The sequence below is a fragment of the Azolla caroliniana genome, unplaced genomic scaffold (assembly GCF_043228905.1).
Source record: "Azolla caroliniana isolate FFs.n. ecotype wild unplaced genomic scaffold, voAzoCaro1.0.p SCAF_3, whole genome shotgun sequence".
Lineage (NCBI taxonomy): Eukaryota > Viridiplantae > Streptophyta > Polypodiopsida > Salviniales > Salviniaceae > Azolla > Azolla caroliniana.
The window spans coordinates 1582331-1602026 of record NW_028230438.1 but is presented as its reverse complement, the minus strand read 5'-3'; the positions used below and the strand labels follow the sequence as shown (position 1 = coordinate 1602026).

Genomic DNA, 19696 nt, shown 5'->3' with positions numbered 1-19696 from the left:
ATTAAAAAACATTTGAATGGCTTCTCTACTTCCTAAATTTCAAACTCTCACCAAATTTAGCTACTGAACTTTATAATATCTATTATCTATACCTATATATATAATTTGGCTACTAAGTCATATGTATAGTGCCCCATTGGTGGGAGAAATTGAAAACATTTGAGTGGCTTCCCTATTTCCTAAATCTCAAACTCTCACCAAATTTAGCTACTGAAATTTATAATATCTATTTTGTGTATATATATAATTTGGATACTAAGTCATATAGTGCCCCGTTGGTGGCAGGAGAAATTGAAAACATTTGAATGGCTTCTCCTTCTACTAAAAAGAGGATTCAGAGGGAGATTCAAGAGCTAGGGCTCATATCATCATGCAAGGTAAGCCCCATTAGTGGGGATGAAGAAGAAGAAAAAGAAGAAGAAGGAAATGGACTCTTCCATTGGAAAGCCTGTATCATGGGACCTCCCCACAGCCCTTATTCTGGTGGTTCCTTCTTCCTCCACATTCACTTCCCCCTTGACTACCCCTGCAGCCCCCCTAACCTCCGTTTCCAAACAAAGGTTGGTCAACTACTCTTCTAGGGTTTCGGTTTCTTAGATCTGGTTTTTGGGGAGCTTGATTTATTAGCCAAAGTAATTTGAGCTATTGGGTTACTTGGATTGGGTTTTTGGGCTAATGGGTATTAGGGCTATTATGATTATTGGGTTGCTTGGATTGGGTTTTTGGGCTAATGGGTATTAGGGCTACTATGATTATTGGGTTACTTGGATTGGGTTTTTGAGCTAATGGGTATTAGGGTTACTATGATTATTGGGTTACTTGGATTGGGTTTTTGGGCTAATGGGTATTAGGGCTACTATGATTATTGGGTTATTTGGCTAGGGTTAGGGTTAGGGTTAGGGCTATTGTTGTAGGGCTATATTTCTCCAAATGCGAAGTTTGGAATGAATACTAGAACATTGGTTCCCGGTCACATATGTCTTCTCTAGATCAAGTGCGTGGTTAATTCAATGCTCCTAGTTGTGCTTGATTATGTGCATGGTATAGTCCTAGTGCATTGTGGTTACACTTGTGCTTTAATTATGCTTAATTATACTTAGTTGGCTTTAGATTCCTATAGTTGGCTTTATACTTAATGGACTTTACATCCTTGTAATTGGCTTAATGGTACTTAGTTGACTATACATTCCTTTAATTGTACTCTGTTGTACTGAGTCGGCTTGGTTAGGTTTAAGGATGTAGAGCTATTTGGTTGGAATTATTGTGTTATTTGGATAGGGTTGTAGGGTTATTGAGTTTGGTTGGAATTCTCCAATAGGTAAGACTATTTGGAATTATTTCTAGAATATTGGTTTTGGTGACATATCTTCTCTATATCATGTGTGTGCTAAATTGGACGTGCCTACCTATGCTTAGCCATGGGTAGGGTTGTGCTAATTAGGTTTAGATCCCACTAAATTATAGTTACACTTGAGCTATAATTTTGTTTAGTTGTACATGGTTGACTTTACATCCCTTTAATTGACTTAGTAAGTTAATTATACTTCGTTGTGTTCAGATTCCCATAATTGACTTTGATGTAGTTGGTTGACTTCACACTTCACTGACTTGTATGCATAACCTATAATTTGTTATCAAACCTCTCGTGTGAAAGCGCTCTTACTTAAGAGAGGTATATCATGTGCTTAGTTATGAGAGAAGTTTTATATTCACAGGTTTACCATCCCAATATTAACTCAAATGGCAACATATGCCTCAACATTCTAAACGAAAATTGGAGTCCTGCACTTACCATATCAATGGTTCTCATGTCCATTTGTTCCTTGCTCATAGAACCCAATCCAGACGATCCTCTTGTCCCCGAAATCGCATATGTTTACAAGCACAGAAGGGCAAGATATGACGAGATGGCTCAAGCATGGACTAAGAAATATGCGGTAAATTGGGAGTAGTTTTGTTCAAACATTAGCAAGAAGCTACAATTTCTGGTGGTTCAAGTATAGACAAGGTGATATCGAGACAATTTGTGTGTTAGTTATTCAACTGTTCTTTAAAGAATCTTGCTTAGAAATGTTATATCTTGGAGTTCTCTCTAGATGTTTCTAAGAAGGCTCATTCAACAAGTCACCCAAGACTAGGAGGACAAACCTTTATTGATTGCACATATATAACTATCCTACAATCCAAGATTGCAATCGGAATCAGCCATGATTATAAGTGTTTGTGAAATAACCAAATGATCTCCAATCAATCGAGGATTGCGTTCGGTACAAAATTGCAAAATAATATTCTCAAATATAAAACAACAAAAATGAGTAATCTTCATGTGTTGTACGGATTTTTGTATGTAGCTTGACCCTTGCACAATGATGATGTAACTTTGAAGAAGAAAAGTTTACTTAATTTGGAATTACCTAGAGTTGAATGTACTTTTCCTTAACAAAATTCTTCCTTCCTAATCCACTCAACATTGTGCCCTTCCCCATTTGTTTATTTCTTCTTTGTTTACAAAATGCACCTAACATATACTTTCATTATGCAAAACATGTTTCCCTACTTCTTTGCAAACACAATGGGAGCATGTAGATGTTCATTTACCTCGGTCTCTATAAAAATACGCCTTGGGAAGAGGTTTTGAGGTGTGATCAGGGTCTGTTGGGGATATAGTTTCCATAGTCTTGATGTAATGTCTTGTCCTTACAACATTCGTAATTCTAGAGATATGTACAATTTTGAGAGGACGGCAATATCTCGATGTCAAAGCCATCATTGTTGAATCACTTCATCACATGTGAGTATTTTGATCCATTTGCATGTTTTACTGACACCATTTGTTCCAAGGCTTCAAATGACCTACGTATAATTTTTTAAGGTAACATGGTTTGAATCTGGTTTATGAGGTTCATTGATGTAATACATCAACATTTACAAGGGGTGTTTTCATTCTAGCACATGATTATATGTGGATAGATGCTTTGTTACATACCATATGTGACAACATCATGACTAGTGGACACTCTATTTGTATGCATGTGTGTGAAGGCTTGAAGTCATTTTGTTGCATTGTATATGGGAGCAAGGGTGACCATGGTGTCAAATAACCAAGGTCTAGTCATTTTGTTTCATAGAAGGTAGGGGAGAGTGCTTCACATCAAGGATCCAACAATCAATCAATCGCACACGGGGAACCAAAGGAAACCTTGCGGACGGGGACTTGATACCAACTAGTGCGAACTCCCTTTACCTAATGGTGCCTTTACGGGCTTAGGAGCTTTGTGGGATGCGGTAGTATTTCTAGTAGGCAGGCTTGAGTTATTAGTTCAATGTGAAAGAATTTTGTATATAAGTGCACATTTTGTAAGGAAAAAACGCTTTGAGAGGTTAAAAGGGATCGTCGTAAGCCAACTCCATTGAGCAAGTCGCGCGTTTGCTTGGTGCTTGTGATTACTTTTGTTTGACCCCTTGGTTTGTGCTACTCATCCCAATACTTGCTCATGTATAGTGTATATATTGCCCATATCAATTACAAGGAATTTCGAGTGCATAACATCTTTGTAGGAGACATTTCCTTTGTACAATATCAAAGGCCTTATCGAAATATACATGCATCAATATTATCACTCCTCTGGCGTCTTTGCTCCATCCATCATGCAATGTAATCTAATGATGCAAAATATTTCTTCAAAGGAAATTGCCAATACATCCCTTCAAATTCCCCATAATACCACTTTGGGGCATCTTCTAAAGAATGTGGCCATCGTGGTAAGGAATATGATTGATGGTAGAGGTATGAAGTAGACAAAAGATCAAGTTAGGTCAACGATACGAACACCCTTTAGTTCCCGAATATGTAGGATGGGACATCCTAGGCTTCCATTTCAAGCCAACATGAACCCCTACCCCTACCAATTTCTATATTGCGTCTCCCCCTCAAGTACAAAAAAAAATGGAATCTTGATTATGCATATCTCCTTTCTAAGAAGGGATATTCCTGCATCAAAGCACAAAGTCTCGGTGTGTGAATAAGGCATCATACACATATGAGCTCCACCTTCTTGGCGTTCTCCTTGGTGCAACACTCAAAATCATCATTGCTCTTAATATATTATCATAGCTTTCAACAATTGCACTAAATCTCTTTTGCAAAGAACTATTAAGAATATCACCCTGGTATAAGAATGCAAAGCCAAACCATTTCAAACCATTTAGTAGCATTTATAAGTATACATATGACAAAGCAAACTTCATGATGTGCATCTTTCTTTAACTACTGCAATGCATAGGAATGTGCAATAATATTCATTTCCAAATTTAACTCACGAGATCATCATCTTCTCAATCATACATCCATAATCTCTTCGAAGTTAGGAAGTACTCATTGATATGACTCCAGAGAATATCCGTGTGATTAATAGCATAATTAGAATTACTTGGCGACAAATACCACATCATAATGGAAAAAAAACAGTATTTTCGAAAAGAGGAAAATGCTAGAAGTCTCTCTTTACATGTAGATACTACACCAAAGTTCCAAACTTCATGAACTAACTTTACAATGTTCACAACAATATTCTCTAGCAAATTGAAGCAAACATTAGTCTGCCCAAAAGGTAAATCTCTTTCTTTAATTTCTTCTTTATAGCCTCAAAACTCATTTATCTCACAAATATAACAAGGCAATTTGTAACAATACACTGACAGAATATACTGACCTAATCCTCATGATTGGTAATGTAATGAAAGAAAATGGATACCATTGCTGATACCATGATATGACCTCAATATTAGCATTAGCTCATGCTGAATAACCTCTTAACACCTGCTTTCTGATCTGGTGTAAGTCTAGTCGGAAATTTAATATCGAATTTTATCCGCAAATTCCCTTTCTTTCCGGGCTCTTTGGGTATGGGCATACCTTCTTTCGGAACAATCTTCTCATAGCCAGGGGTAATAACAACATCAGTACAAGGTATGGTTAGTGTGCGACCATCCAATGTAGTCAGCGTAACGGTTGTTCCAGTAAGTGCCTCTGCTAAGGGTATTTTTTGGGTTACTATGAGATCATTTCCATCTCTCTTGTACACCTCATGTGGTTTCTCATCTATAACAAACACCAGATCTGCAGCGATGACATTTGGTTGTTCGTTTCCTTTCTCTGGGAATGTGATTTTTGTGCCCTTCTTCCACCCTGGCTTCACATCAATCGTCAATATTTCCTCGATCGGGAGAGTTTTCCTGTATTTAAAAAGAATCAACAACCCAATATGTTATTATACATTCAAAAGTGATGCATTTTGTCTGGTTTGCAAATGTAATGTGAGCTAAGCTTTCGGGACACCTATAAGATAGATGGAAGAATTTTATTTAGAAATATCAACAAATATTGATTTAGAGAAAACAATATATTATGCATTGCAAACATGATACACAAATTGATAAATTAAACTATAAAACTGCTACCCCTTTAGATGGACAAATTACCAATATTGAAAAGTAGTATAGATATGATACTACATAAAATCAGTAAACAACTACCGTTGCATCCTGAAATATAGGACTGACAATCTTGAAACAATAGTAAATATAGTGTTAAGACAGAATGAACCAATATACCAAGACAGTTTCAGTAGTTGTGGTAAAATTAACACAAATATGGATGGCAAAGGCTCAAATCTGCAACTTACTTTGCATTACTAAGAAAAAGTTGTGCATATAAATGAGTTGTTCCCCGCCCATGCACTCATAAAAAGATATCATTCCCTACCTTTCTTAATAAACAAATTAAATGCTGAACTATCCTTTCACAGTGAAATATAGGGCTTGCAGTATCTCTTCAAACTGCCTAATTAAATGCTAAAAAGATATAACCACTAGCATGTGTAATGAAATTTCTAAAACACTATAGTCGAAACATACATTCTGAAAAGAACTCAGATGACAGTGCTTAGACCCATATTCAACATTAATGCAGTACATAGTATCACGTCGAAATAGGAATCATATACATATAAAGACCAATCCACACACAGACACATACCCGCTGGGATCGGCGATATTCCTTGAGATTTTCATCTTACGGGTCGATCCAAGATAAAGCTCCTCCAAAGTGCATGGCAGTTTATTCTCAAGAGGAGGTGCTTTCCTTGAGCCTCCCGAAGTGGCCCCACCACCTTGATCAGCACCAAAACTCCGAAAGATGGTTTCAGGGCCACCACCGCCGCCAAAATGTCCAAATATACTTTCACCAAAGAGATTTCTCCCACCACCGCGGCTGCCCATTCCACTACTACTAAATCCACCCATTCCCATGCCTCCAAATGGGTTGGACCCACCGAAGAATTCACTGAATATATCTTCGGCATTCCGAGGGTTGAACCTGAACATAGTTGGTCCACCATCGCCATTGGAGAAACTGGGGCCACCAGCACCTGGTGGAGGTACCCCCTTCAACCCTTCCTCTCCATATTGATCATATACTGCTCTCTTTTGAGGATCACTTAGTACCTGAGAATCATAATTATCATAAACATCAGTAAAATGTTTGAAAACCTACTTATTTTAACGAGAATATATTTCTCTTGAGGATCGTTCATAACTCATGGATGATAGCATATGCATTGGTGAATGCTAGAAACAAACTACAGTTACACTAACTATAGCTTTATTTTGAGACTATTGGACATCAAGGATGATGACAATGTTTATACATTAGAAATAATTTTGGAAACACACAGGATGACAACCATATTTCCTATGAAGGTACCTCTACATGAAAACATACTTTTTATAGAGATGATCTCATTAACATGAAAAAATATGGTTGCTCTAAGGTATAAAATAATGGAAACACAGAAGCGATGATAACATAATATTTACCGATATATTATCTCACATGCATTGGAAAATATCTGAAAACAGAAGGGTACAATAATATAACACACTAGTGAGATTTGTTGAACATCTATGCATGCCACATAAGGGTTTCACGCATTAGTAAATACTATGATGACAACAATATTTCGTTTATGGATCACCAAACATCTGTGAAGCGCTTACTATAGGCTAGATAATGATTTTATTAATCATGTATAATTCCTTGAGCATTATGGTTCCAACATTTTCTCTTTTGAGCAAGGCAAACGAGTAAATTTTGGTTTCCAAAGACATCCTCAAGTGGAACACCAGCCAAAGATCAATCATCAACAGCCCAGACAACCCCAGGAAGGTAAATAAGTTCCATACAAATATTGGTAACAAAACCATTGGTTTACAAAGGATCACCCCTACCTAGGTCAGCAACATACAACAGACACAAATGGATACAAAAACATAACAGCTAAATAAGGTCCCAAACCCTACTCCATAGAGATGTCCAAGAGATGTATGTACATTTCTCCACACACATCTAGTTTTGTACCTTCACACAAACTCGTTCTTCTGAGACCAGATAGACATCTACTCTATTGAAGCGGTACGAGTAGGAACGAATCTCAACCATCAGTAAGCTCACTGGCATAAGTGTAAAATCATTATAACAAAATTTAACTACTCTTTACTCTGCTCTAAGAATGACCTCAAAAACACTTGAAAGAACAACGTCGGTTCAAATAATATCCTGTCATTGAGTAAAAACAGATGCACACTATGAAATATTTGAATAACAACTTAAAGTTGCTATAAAGCTTCAATGATCAGCTTACATCCATCTCAGATTTGTCAGCATTTTCCAACATTTTGTACAAATTTGCCTACCAAATTCCTTTGTATGTCAGATTTTGTGAATCCCTTTCCACATTCCAAGAGCAGCGGCATTTATATTAACTCTTTGTATGGGATTCAAATTTGATACACAAAATTGATCAATCAACTTATGTTCAAAATCAGGGTTATGGTATGGACATAAAATGCTGTTGCTCTTCGTATGGGATTCAAATTTGATACGCAAAATTGATCAATCAACCTATGTTCAAAATCCATGTCCATATTATACAGGGCATAAATACTTCCGGAATGTGATCATTTCCATCAACCATGGCTCTCAGCTCCCTCATTAGGTTATCTTCTGAGCCCATCTCCACATTGCATCATACAGGATCCACATACTTCAATTGCCTCTTGATATACAAATTCAGAAAGTTATACAAATCCCATTTTTACATATTGATGTTCAAATTCACAAAATGTATTCAATTTCGCTGGTAAGTACACATTACCATAAAATAAGACGCAGACAGAAAGATCAAAGGAATGCAGGGCACTGAGAAGTTTAATGATTGACAATTCATAAACTCATTATCCTCAAAGTTGAAAGGGAATAAAAGAAAGCATGGAAAGGAAAAGATGCAAAACACCAATCCATAACACCTCATCACCAATGATGGAGACAGAAGAAAAGGAATGGGAAATCAGGAAGACGAAAATGTGGATATTGATCCATAACACACCACCATCATCATATGTAAACTCTTCTTCACTATCATCATCGATAACATATCATAATCATGTTAATAACATATCATCATCATATGGCAAGTCTTCTTCGTTACCTTCATTGGTAACATATCATCATCCTATGTCAAGTCTTCTTCATCATCATCATCATCATCAGAGAACAAGAACAAAAAAAAAGATGGGGAGGGGTGAAATTCAAGTAACGAAAGAAGAACACTTTTTACCTCATAAGCTTCGGAGATTTGCTTGAACTTGGCTTCAGCTTCTTTTTTGTTGTTAGGGTTCTTGTCAGGATGCCATTCCATGGCGAGCTTGCGATAAGCTTTCTTAATATCATCATCTGTAGCAGTTTTAGGAACCTTGAGAATGCTGTAGTAATCCACGCCCATAATTCGAAGCTATAATGCGCTTGTATATGGAAGAAGAGGAAAGCTCTGGTTTTGGTTCAGAGAAGAAAGATTACAGTCCTCCGACAACAAATATTACAGCAGAAAGGAAAGAGCTATCAGAAAGAAGGAAGCCTCTTCTTTTTCTTCTGTGAGGAGATTCAAAATAATTTCGAAGAGATCAAACAGAAAGAACGAGAGAGAGAGAGAGAGAGAGAGAGAGAAGAATAGGGAACACAGAGAGAGGAATGGATATGGTGATATGCAGAGAATTATAAAGAAGGAAAACTAGGACGAAAGAGGTATAGACAGAGAGAGATGGAGAGATGCGGAAAATCGAAGGAGAGAGAACGGAGACAGAACACAGAGAAGAAGAGAGAGAGAGAGAGAGAGAGAGAGAGAGAGGATGGATATGGCGTGTTTTGCAGGCAGAAGAAGCTTCTGGGTCTTTCTGGTAAATCGCCCACCGATCGACAGAGAGAGGAAGGTTCTGCTCAGACATAGGCCTCATGTTTCCTAAAATTACAGAATTAGCCCATCACACATTTCATTAGAATTTAGAAGAGATACAGAGAAAGAAACCGAGAGAAGGTTCTACTTAGACATAGCCCTCATGTTCTGTGGAATTACAGATTTAGCCCATGAGACACAGGACACAGACCCAGACATAGAGACTCAGACTCAGACTCAGACTAAGAAAGAAAGAAAGAAAGAACGAAAGAACGAAAGAACGAAAGAAAGACATGTTAACGACTTCTAAGGCCAAATTTGGGCCCATGAGACAATTGGTGTACAACAGAATGGGGTATTTATCCAATCATCAAAATGAGAGAGAGACAGAGAGATAGAGATGGGTTAGAGTCGGGTCATCACAAGGAAACCATCCAGACATGGCTCGCTACCCCGCCCATTTTTTACCCCAGTTCTCTCGGTTGTTTTTTTCTTTCCCTCGGCCAGATCGTGTGTAGTGCATGTGACTTACTTATACTTGGGCAGTTCGATTGATGGTGACTGGCCGACCATTAACACACCTTTTATGTCCATACCCTAACCCTGATCTGTCTTGGAATTTCGACTTTTACGACTTTGTCTCTCCTCATTCATAATATATGTTTTCTTTATCCCCAAATCGCACTCGAACAACATGTAGACCTACTCTTGATCCCCATATGGTTGTTATCTAGCATTGGGTCTACTGGGATTTGGACCTATTTCATGATAGCCGCACAGGAACATCAAGGGCTAATTTAACGTTTAAAATTTGCTTATTTGGTACTGAATCCGGAGGCGAAAATGAACCCCTAGCTATTGCAACGGTGGGTTCCAATGCACTAACCCTGATATGGATCGTGATCTTACGAATATTCCAATTGTTGATTGTTGGGAGACAGGTCCCTCCGGATGGGAAGGGAGAAGAACAGTGCCGATGAACAAACTCGGCCGAGGCCGATAGGCCTCGGCTGAAACCGTATAAGGAGAACCCAGCTACAGAGAGCCGGATGATACAGACCCGGTATGAACCGGATGAGGCGTACTCGGCTACGGAGAGCCGGATGGTGCAGACCCGGTATGAACCGGATGAGGCATACTCGGCTACGGAGAGCCAGATGGTGCAGACCCGGTATGAACCGGATGAAGAGACATATTCGTAAATATGTTTCTGAGAGTCCATCAAGGCTATATTTGTAAATAGCCGAAAAGTCATACTAGTATAAATATGACTTAGGGCAAACTTATAATGAGCAGTTGTCATTCTTGTTGTTGCAAGAATAGAGAGTGTGCGTAACTGTGTACAGAGAGAGAGAGAGAGAGAAAGAGGTCGTTGCCTTTGTTGTAATCGCCGCTTGTGGCGAAGATCCGTGAGCACGAGGTCGGTGCCTCAATGAACTCACTGTTGTACATACTTACATAGTGACAGTTTGCAGCCTGTGGGCTGCCGTGGTTTTCCCCCCTAGTTTGAGGGTTTTCCACGTAAACCTCCTATGTATCTTTCTCTTCTCCTTGTCGAGTTTTATTTCTCGTTTTTTCTGTGTATGAAAAGAATCTCGGTTGTGGCTGAGCGTTGGACATAAGGAACGTTCAGATCTCGTCATTGATAAGATCTTTGTATCATGTAGTGGCACGTTTTACGATCTTTCTCACGCACAACGATGGGTTGAACAAACTTCCTTGTGGGATGGGTGGCTTGCCACACATTGTTTGCCTAACAAAGAGTTCAGAGAATTCCCAAATTGTATACTCATAATATGTTGCTCACTTGGTCTACCACCATTCCTTTGGAGTCTTTAAGGGTTGGTTCCACAATGTGTCGATTTCACTCGGTAAACCTCCAAGTGCAGCCCCCTCTCCCTCCCCTTGATACCATAAGTTCTTCGACATTCCACATATTGGTCTAAAATTTCAATAGTGGTTCACGAACAACCCATAACAAACTTGCTAAAGTCGAGATAATCTAGGTCATGGTAAACTTCTGCAACAAAATACATTAACATCCTCACAATATTTTTGTTTTCTAACACTATTGTGACTTCTACTCATCTTTCCTCCATGTGAGCATCCATGCTTCTAGTTATACAAGCATCCTAGTTGGGGCCTCGCTTTTGACCTCAATAAAGGCCCCACATGTGCCAAATGGTTAGCCTCTAGATGTAGGTAACTATCTTACTATTGAGACTTTGCAACCATGATCGATATAGTTCATTCCACCCTAGTCCAACTACACGCAAACTACAATCCACGTTCACCTGTCATGTTGCCCATCAATGGTTCATGGATAACACAAAGGAGTTTTATAAGATTTCCACATGCACGCAAGACATCCAAATTGGTTCCTGCCTCAATATTCAACGTCTTCCACACCATTCATTGTCATTTTGCACATTTTTTCACATCTTCTCTTGCACCTCCCTATTCAACTCAATCCTACGTATATATCCACTACCACAACATAAAGAAAATCCTCTGTCTTAGCAAGGGAGAATCTTCCCTCTTTCTTCAATCTTCAACCAATGTTGTTGGTTGAAGAAAACCATGTTCGAACAAGGAGCAACGCCTCGGAAGGCCACATGCTCTACACACACTCGAACGGAGGAAGAGGACACGGTCGAGCAAGAAGAGGCCGATTCGGCCAAGGACTAGGCGGACGAGGTCCGACCTATGAAAATAACTCCTAATTTCGGCAAGAAAATGGAAACAATAGAGGAACATTCGGAAGAAGGGGGAGCTTCCATGCCGGTCCAAGCCAACAAAACTCAATCGAATGTGGATGTTGTGGAATAATCGGTCACTACGAAGAATAGTGTCGAAAGAAGAAGTGTGGGTCATCTTCCACAAGCCGGCAACTCACCAATTACGCCACCAACTCCAACTATGAAGAGCATGGTGGAATGTTCGTGATGAGATATAGAGAAAACTCTTTGGCGGCTTCTACTTCGACAAATGCCTCAAGTCCGAAAGATGTATGGTTCGTCGACTATGGTGCTTCGAATCATATGACGTCTCATGAAGAATGGTTCTGAGACTTATGAGAGTCGGATCGACCTACCTATGTCAAGACTGGAGACGACACTACTCATCCGATTCGACATATCAGCAATGTCCCATTCAGGAGAGAGGGCAACCAAAAATACATTAAGAATTTCTTACATGTACCGACCATCACGAAGAATTTGGTCTCCGTCGGCCAAATTGTGGAACAAGGCATGCAATTTCAATTAAACCAAGGCAGTTACTTCATTGAAAAAGAGGGTTGACTCATCGCTCGCAGGCGAAGAGGGCCGAATGTTCATTCTCGATTTGCACGAGATGAAATTGGCCATTTTTGCAAAAGGCACCAAAGCTGACACTGACGTACAACTATGGAATAAAAGAATTGGCCATATCAACCTCCAAAAGCTCCAGGGGATGCAATTGAAAGGAGTCGTCATCGGGTTCTAGATCTTCAAACAGAAAGAGATTGAAGGTGTATGTGAAGCTTACCAATTCGGCAAACAGCATCGGCATCCATTTCTGAAAGAGCAAAACATGAGCAAAGGCCTCCTTGATGTGATCCACTTAAACGTGTGGGGACCAACACAGACGACAACATTCGACAGATGCCGATATTACGTGACCTTTATCGACGACTTCTCCATGCACACATGGATCTTCCCCATGAGGCAGAAGAGTGAAGTGTTTGCACACTTCCAAAATTTCAAAAGTGGAGTCCAAAACAAAACAAATCGACATGTATGATGTCTTTAGTCAGATGGTGGCAAGGAATACTTCTCAATGCATTCACGACATACCTTTGACAAGAAGGAATCCGACAAGAATTTTTGCATCGACATACACCACAATAGAACGGAGTAGCTGAACGAAAGAATGACACATCCTCGAAATAGCACAGGCCATGTTAAACGAGAAGCACATGTCAAAGTCATATTGGGATAAAGTAGCATGCACAACCATCTACCTAATGAACCGATGTACGACATCCGGTATGCATGAACTTACCCCGCACGAGAAGTACTATGGAAAAAAACCGAATCTAACCCATGTAAGGATATTCGGTTCAATTGTATATGTGCACATTCCTGACGAAAAGTGGCAAAACCTAGATCTCAAGTTGGAGAAATGTATCCTTGTAGGATACTCACTAAAGCAAAAGGGGTACAAATGCTTCAACCCCTCTACTCGGAAGGTCCGCGTAAGTCGAGATGTAGTCTTTGACAAATCGACATCATGGTACGAACCCGAGCCGACTCCTCCCAAACCATCTACGAACAACCTTGAAAACATAGAAGACGACGATCAACTAAGGCATATATTCGAAGAAAGTTCGATCACGATCACACTCTGTGGGCCACAAGAGCCCCCGAGTGACCAAAGCACATCTCAACCAAGTCCGAAGATGGACGAAGACAAGGCCAAAATGCCGGAATGTGAAGACGATCAATCCAATGGCAACGAATCGACTCACTCACTCGACCGTGAGCTCGATGGCTTCGATGTACCTATCATGAGGACACATGGCGTAAAGAAAGCCATTGCCACAACAAATGAGAAATTCTTTCACTCCACCCGAGAGAAGAATCCGGTTAGTCGATTCGGCTACAACGATTATATGGCATACCATTATGCCTTTATGATGAAGGTGGCAGTTGTCACGGATAGATCATAAGCTCAAGAGACAAGAAAAAAGATAACCAAATGGATGAATAGTATTAACTGAAAGACTTCGTAACTTGTGTTATTCACCTTGAATTCCTTCAAGGTGAACTCAACTATTTATACTACACGGCATGCATACTTGTTGCACGCATGTGAATCTACAATAGAGCATGTAGGTATGCATGCATGTGCCAAGTGTAAATACTACAAGGGAGCAACTATGCACATGATGCTAGCCAAAACAACAAGGACCAATTATATACATAATTGTATACTAGATATGTTGGTTAACCCATAATACTTGATTATAACATGGTCATGCCAAGTGTTTGAGTCTTGACATTATCCCCCCTCCTACGCCGCCTTCCCAAATTGGCCGTCGGATTGCAGGGATATCGGTGATGAAAATCTTGGACCACTCCCGGGGCATTTTGTAAATTTTCCGATGGTTCCCACGTGGCGTCAGACATGGGGTAACCCCTCCACAAGATGAGGTATTGCAAGTGTCGACGATGCCAACGCGAGTCAAGGATTTGGTCGACCTCGTATTCCTCCCCTATTGTCAATTGCACAAGTGGTGGTGGTGGGGCCTGACGTCCTGGGAGTTGCTAAGCATAATGGGGTTCGAGGAGGGAGACATGAAAAACATTGTGAATCCGGAAGTGGGATGGAGGGCGAGCCGGAAGGCGACGGGATTGATGCACTCGATGATACGGAATGGTCCCAACTTCTTGTAATCAAGTTTCGCACATGGACGAGTAGTAGAGATGTGTCGGCGTAACAACGAGACCATGTCTCCAACGACAAAGTGTGGAGTGGCAGATTGATGGTGATCAACCTACTTCTTGTATCATTCACTAGTGAGGCTAAGCTCCAAGGATAAATCATGATGTAGCTCTTCTAAAACGCGTGCGCGATCCTCCACCGAAGGGTTCACGGAAGTGGTAGGAAGGGAAATGTTGAAGCGAGGATGTAAACCATAGTTTGCAAAGAAGGGAGTGACGCTAGTTGATGCATGGAGAGAAATATTGTTGGCAAATTCCGCGAGTGAAAGTAAGTTGACCCAATCATCTTGTTGGTAACTAATTGAGCACCGAAGATACTGCTCAAGTATTTGGTTGACGCGCTCCGTCTGCCCGTCAGTTTGGGGTGATATGCGGAGGCCAACTTGACAGAGATGTCTAAAGTTTATAGCAGGCGCTGCCAGAAGTGAGAGACAAACTAGGGTCCGCGATCGGAGATGACATCATCGGGGAGTCCATGCAAGCATACCACATTGTTGAGTAGTAGATGCACCATTCCTTCTCCAGAAATGGTTTTGGAGCATGGACTGAAGTGAGCCATCTTCGTAAACCGAGTCATAGCTATTGACCAAGGGTAGATCAGTTATCAGGTCCATAAAGATAGAGGCATAGGGACGACGGGGGCATGGAAGCGACTGGAGTAAGCCGTATGGCCGATGATGAGTGGATTTGGAGCGAGCACAAACCTCACAACCCTTGATGTATTCTTTGACCAACTTCCATGGTTGTGGCCACCAGTACCCCCGAGAGATTAGCTTGAGGGTTTTTGCAACCCCAAAATGACCTGCTAGTGGGTCATCGTGGCATTCCCGCAACACCCGAGGGCGTCATGGGCCCTCTGGGACATATAAGAGATTATCTCGGAATAGCAAACCCTCTTGTATGGTGAAGGTGTCAAGATCCTTCACTTTGGTCGCCTTGGAGGGGTTTTGTGGACTATCTCGAATCTCATTGGCGAATGCATGGTCGTGGATGCATCGATGATCTGTTGGAGTAATGAATCATCCTACAACATACAAGTGGCAAAAAGATGCAATTGGTCAGGTTTCAGCAAACATCTAGATTGTTGAGCATAAGCAGCATCCCTAGGGCGTAGTGCAAGGTCAGCTCGACGAGAAAGGGCATCGGCCTTCCCATGTTGGCCACCAAGTCGAAATACGATCTCAAATCGTAGTCGGCGAGAAATGTCGACCAATGGGCCTACCTTCAATTCAAAGTACAAGTGGTGGAAAAATAAACTAAATTTTTATGATTAGTCACTACCTGGACACGATGTTGTGCGCCAGCCAAGTAGGGTCGCCATTCTTCAAAGGCAGCAATGATAGCAGCAAGCTCCTTGTCGTATATGGGATAATTGATTTCGGAGGCCGTGAATTTCCCGGGGTAGTAAGCCACTGGGTGCATTAGGTTGGTGTCATCTGCCTGGGATAAGATGGTGCCAATGGCGAAGTCAAAGGCATCAATTTCGACTTGGAAGGGTTTTGTGGGGTCGGCATGTAGCAGCACCGGGGTAGTGATGAATGCGTGTTTGAGTGAGTCGAACGCATTTTGTGCCTCCAAGGTCCATAAAAAAGGAGTACCTTTACGGTGTCGTAGTGTAGGTTGCACACTGTGTGGAAATTATATTTTTGTCCCTCCGGATAGAGAATGGAGTGCTCGGTGAGAACCGGAAGAAAACGGCATAACGACAAGGAGGAAAACGGCATACCGGCAAGGAGGAAAAACGGCATACCGGCAAGGAAGAAAACGGCATACCGGCAAGGAAGAAAACGGCATACCGGCAAGGAAGAGACATAAATGTAAAAAATGGAAATACTCACTACTGCGCCGGGCGTGATTCGAACTCTGCACCTCCACGTTGACAAACCCCAACCTTACCATTACATTAAATTATCTTAAGTGTTTTAAATATAGATTTAATATGTATAAGACCTTTATTTATGCATACCTTTATTAAAAGGTAAATCGTGTATTTCTTTAATATATGAAAAAGAAAAAACACGAGACACTAAAAATAACTCATGCACATCTAGCGTGCATGAGCCCTATACTTAGGAAATAAAATAAAATAAAAAAAAGCATCACATGCACATTTAGTGTGCATGAACATATGAGAAAAAGCATGTAGCTATGCTTAGTCTCTCCCATCACTATATAAGGATGGGGAGCACATTGTAGTTGTTGTTGATTTTTTTTTGGATTAAGAATTAATCAATACAAAAATTATTCGTGGGATTCACGATTTATACGTCTACTTCTCTCTTAACACCCTAAGTACCAATTAATATAGTATACTCGTGTGATTCACGAGTTTCTTATCTTTCTCTTTGCTATTTACTCATAATTAATCTCTATCTCACGAACTTCTTTCTCCTAGTCCAAGACCTCTGTGGTTCCCACCCGACTCACGCAACGATCCGGAGCCGAAAGGCACGACAACGGGTGAGGGCGATAAGAGATTGTGCTAGGGTGGAAACCCCCTTGATGAAGCGACGGTAAAAATTTGCGAAACCGAAGAAGGATTGCACATCTTTAAGTCGCCTTGGAGTCGCCCACGTTCAAATGACAGAGACCTTCTTCATATAAATGGTGATGCCAGTGGGTGAGATGATGTAGCCCAAAAATTCGATCGAGGTACGGTCGAACTCGCATTTCTCGCCTTTGGCATAAATGCCATGCTCACGAAGTTTGGCAAGAACTAATCGGACTTGGCGAGTGTGCTCCTCCATGTTTGGTGAGAAAATGAGAATATCATCGAGGTAAATGACAACAAAATGATCGAGATATTCCCGGAATATATCGTTCATCATATGTTTAAAAACTATTGGGGCGTTAGTAAGACCAAAAGGCATTACCTTGTATTCGAAATGCGGTTTTCCATTCGTCCCCCAACTTGATACGTACTAGATTGTACGCTCCACGTAGATCAACTTTGGAGAAGACACGCAACTAGGAGTCGATCAAGGAGTTCGGGGATTAGAGGGAGTGGATAGCGGTTGCGCACAGTGAGTTTGTTGAGACCTCAGTAGTCGACGCATAAGCGTAGAGAGCCGTCCTTCTTCTTCAGGAATAAAATGGGAGCCCTGACCGACGACTTAGAAGGTTGAATAAATCCTTTCTCGAGGTTCTCATCGAGATACACACGAAGGGCCTTCAGCTCTAGTGCAAACAACGCATATAGAGGACCAAAGGGTGGACATGCACTTTCGTGAAGATCAATCAGACAATCGTAGAGCCGGTGTTCGGGCAAACGATCAACATTACATTTTTCAAATACGTCAGAGAAGTGTTGGTATTTCTCAGGAATAACATGGAGTGTGTTAGAAGTGGTGCCACAAACAACCCCATCCTGGACCGATGGTGGGGTAGATGAGTCGGAATCGACCTTCTCCGAAGGATGGGAAACTGAATTGACCTTCATAGTTTTGCGCGAGCATCCTGGCTCGCTAAATGTAATCGAGCGGTTGCACCAATCCACTATTGGATTGTGCGTCTCCAACCATGTTAGTCCTAAGGCGATCAGATGTTGAGGAGATGCGATGAGGTAAAAGGTGAGCTCCTCCTGGTGTGAGCCCACACGAAGCCCTAATGGGATCGTAGCTTGAGTAATTGCGCCTGACGAGAGGACGTGCCCATCGATGGCTTCAACGGGAATGGGTTTTGAGAGGCAAACGACGGGTACGCCATGTGCTTGGGCGAACGCGACGTCGATGAAGCAAGAAGATGCCCTAGAATCAAGTAAAGCAACCGCCTGAATGGAACTAGTGTTAAATGAAAGTTATACCTCCAATGTGAAATTTCCTGACAGTCCGGTGTCGTGAAGAATTTCGGCCAGAGGCGAAAATCGTGAAATATTGGCTACACCGGCGGGGTGCACCATGTGCACTCACCCTCGTGTAATTGTGTGAATAATAGGAGTTAAGTCGGGCGAAGAATCCCATGTAAATCGGGATTTATCCCACATTGTAACACATCCCTCTCCTTGTTCTATATTTAAAGGAAGAGATGGTTCCTTGTAGAAGGGTTGCCCATTTTGTATTAGTAGGGTATACCGTTAGACGGAGAGTCTCTTTCTCTCTCTCTCTCTCTCTCTCTCTCTCTCTCTCTCTCTCTCTTGTTTTAGGATTTCTTCTTCTTGCTCCCCTCTACTTCTTCTTCTTCTTGGTCCTTCTGTGCGTTGGGCCTTAGCATCTAGCGCTCCAGTTTTCTGCCCTGTACTCTGTGCAAGACCCCGCTCGACGAGACAAGCCCGAGAGCTCCCCGACCGGCGGCTTGGTAGTAGACAACGGTTGTATCTCATGCGGCCTAGGTCCGGCTTGAAGTCGGTGTTGAACCTCATTGTCTTGTAAATACATATACATGTGGTTGTGCATATTCGGGTCTTTGTTGGTGTGCATGTGTGTGTCTTAGTGTTTCCTTCTTGCTTATGTACATGTTCGTGCGAGAGTCAATGTTGCATGCCTGCTCTCTCCCTCTCTCTACCTTCGGTTGCTTCCGGTGTGCTCCTGGGGTGCCCCAAAAAGGGTGATGTGCGGCTTCCTACGCTCCGTCACTCCCTAGTCCAAGACCCCCATGGTCCCGCCTTTCTACACGCACACGCATAACAACGCGACACCGGCAATGGAACCAAGAGAATGTGGGTGACGAGAGATGTCCAGTTGCATGGCTCCTATTGCACCGAACGATGTCGTTTTCCGAATGTTGGGGTCCGATAACTCGATGGAATTGTGGGCGATTACTCCTAGGACAATGGCGAATGACATGACCAAAGGCACCACAATACATGCACAATACATTAGCTCGCCGAAATTGTCGTTCGGCATCAGTCAATGGCCGAAATCAGGCTTGATCAATTTCCATGGGGACGGGAGCATCTGCCAAAGCGTGACGCAGTCGGTGGGAGGG

General features: G+C 41.5%; 2 protein-coding genes across 3 annotated transcripts; one reads left to right on the top strand and one right to left on the bottom strand.

Moving 5' to 3' along the window:
- On the top strand, nucleotides 1–2445 carry LOC147865796 (ubiquitin-conjugating enzyme E2 4-like). 2 transcript variants are annotated; one of them, XM_087316153.1, is made up of 3 exons: nucleotides 2–123; nucleotides 269–560; nucleotides 1716–2445. In XM_087316153.1, exons 2-3 carry the CDS (start codon nucleotides 306–308, stop codon nucleotides 1950–1952), a joined length of 492 nt encoding a protein of 163 aa, XP_087172279.1. In that variant the 5' UTR covers nucleotides 2–123; nucleotides 269–305; the 3' UTR covers nucleotides 1953–2445. The 2 variants fall into 2 exon arrangements, with proteins under 2 accessions (XP_087172278.1, XP_087172279.1); XM_087316152.1 differs by having other exon boundaries at nucleotides 1–560.
- Nucleotides 2446–4384: 1939 nt separating this feature from the next.
- On the bottom strand, nucleotides 4385–9048 carry LOC147865795 (uncharacterized). Its single transcript, XM_087316151.1, has 3 exons — nucleotides 8676–9048; nucleotides 6038–6504; nucleotides 4385–5235 (listed from the first exon to the last, which is right to left on the bottom strand). The coding sequence occupies exons 1-3, from the start codon at nucleotides 8838–8840 to the stop codon at nucleotides 4791–4793; spliced, it is 1077 nt and encodes a 358-aa protein (XP_087172277.1). The 5' UTR covers nucleotides 8841–9048; the 3' UTR covers nucleotides 4385–4790.
- Between the last annotated feature and the right edge of the window lie 10648 nt (nucleotides 9049–19696).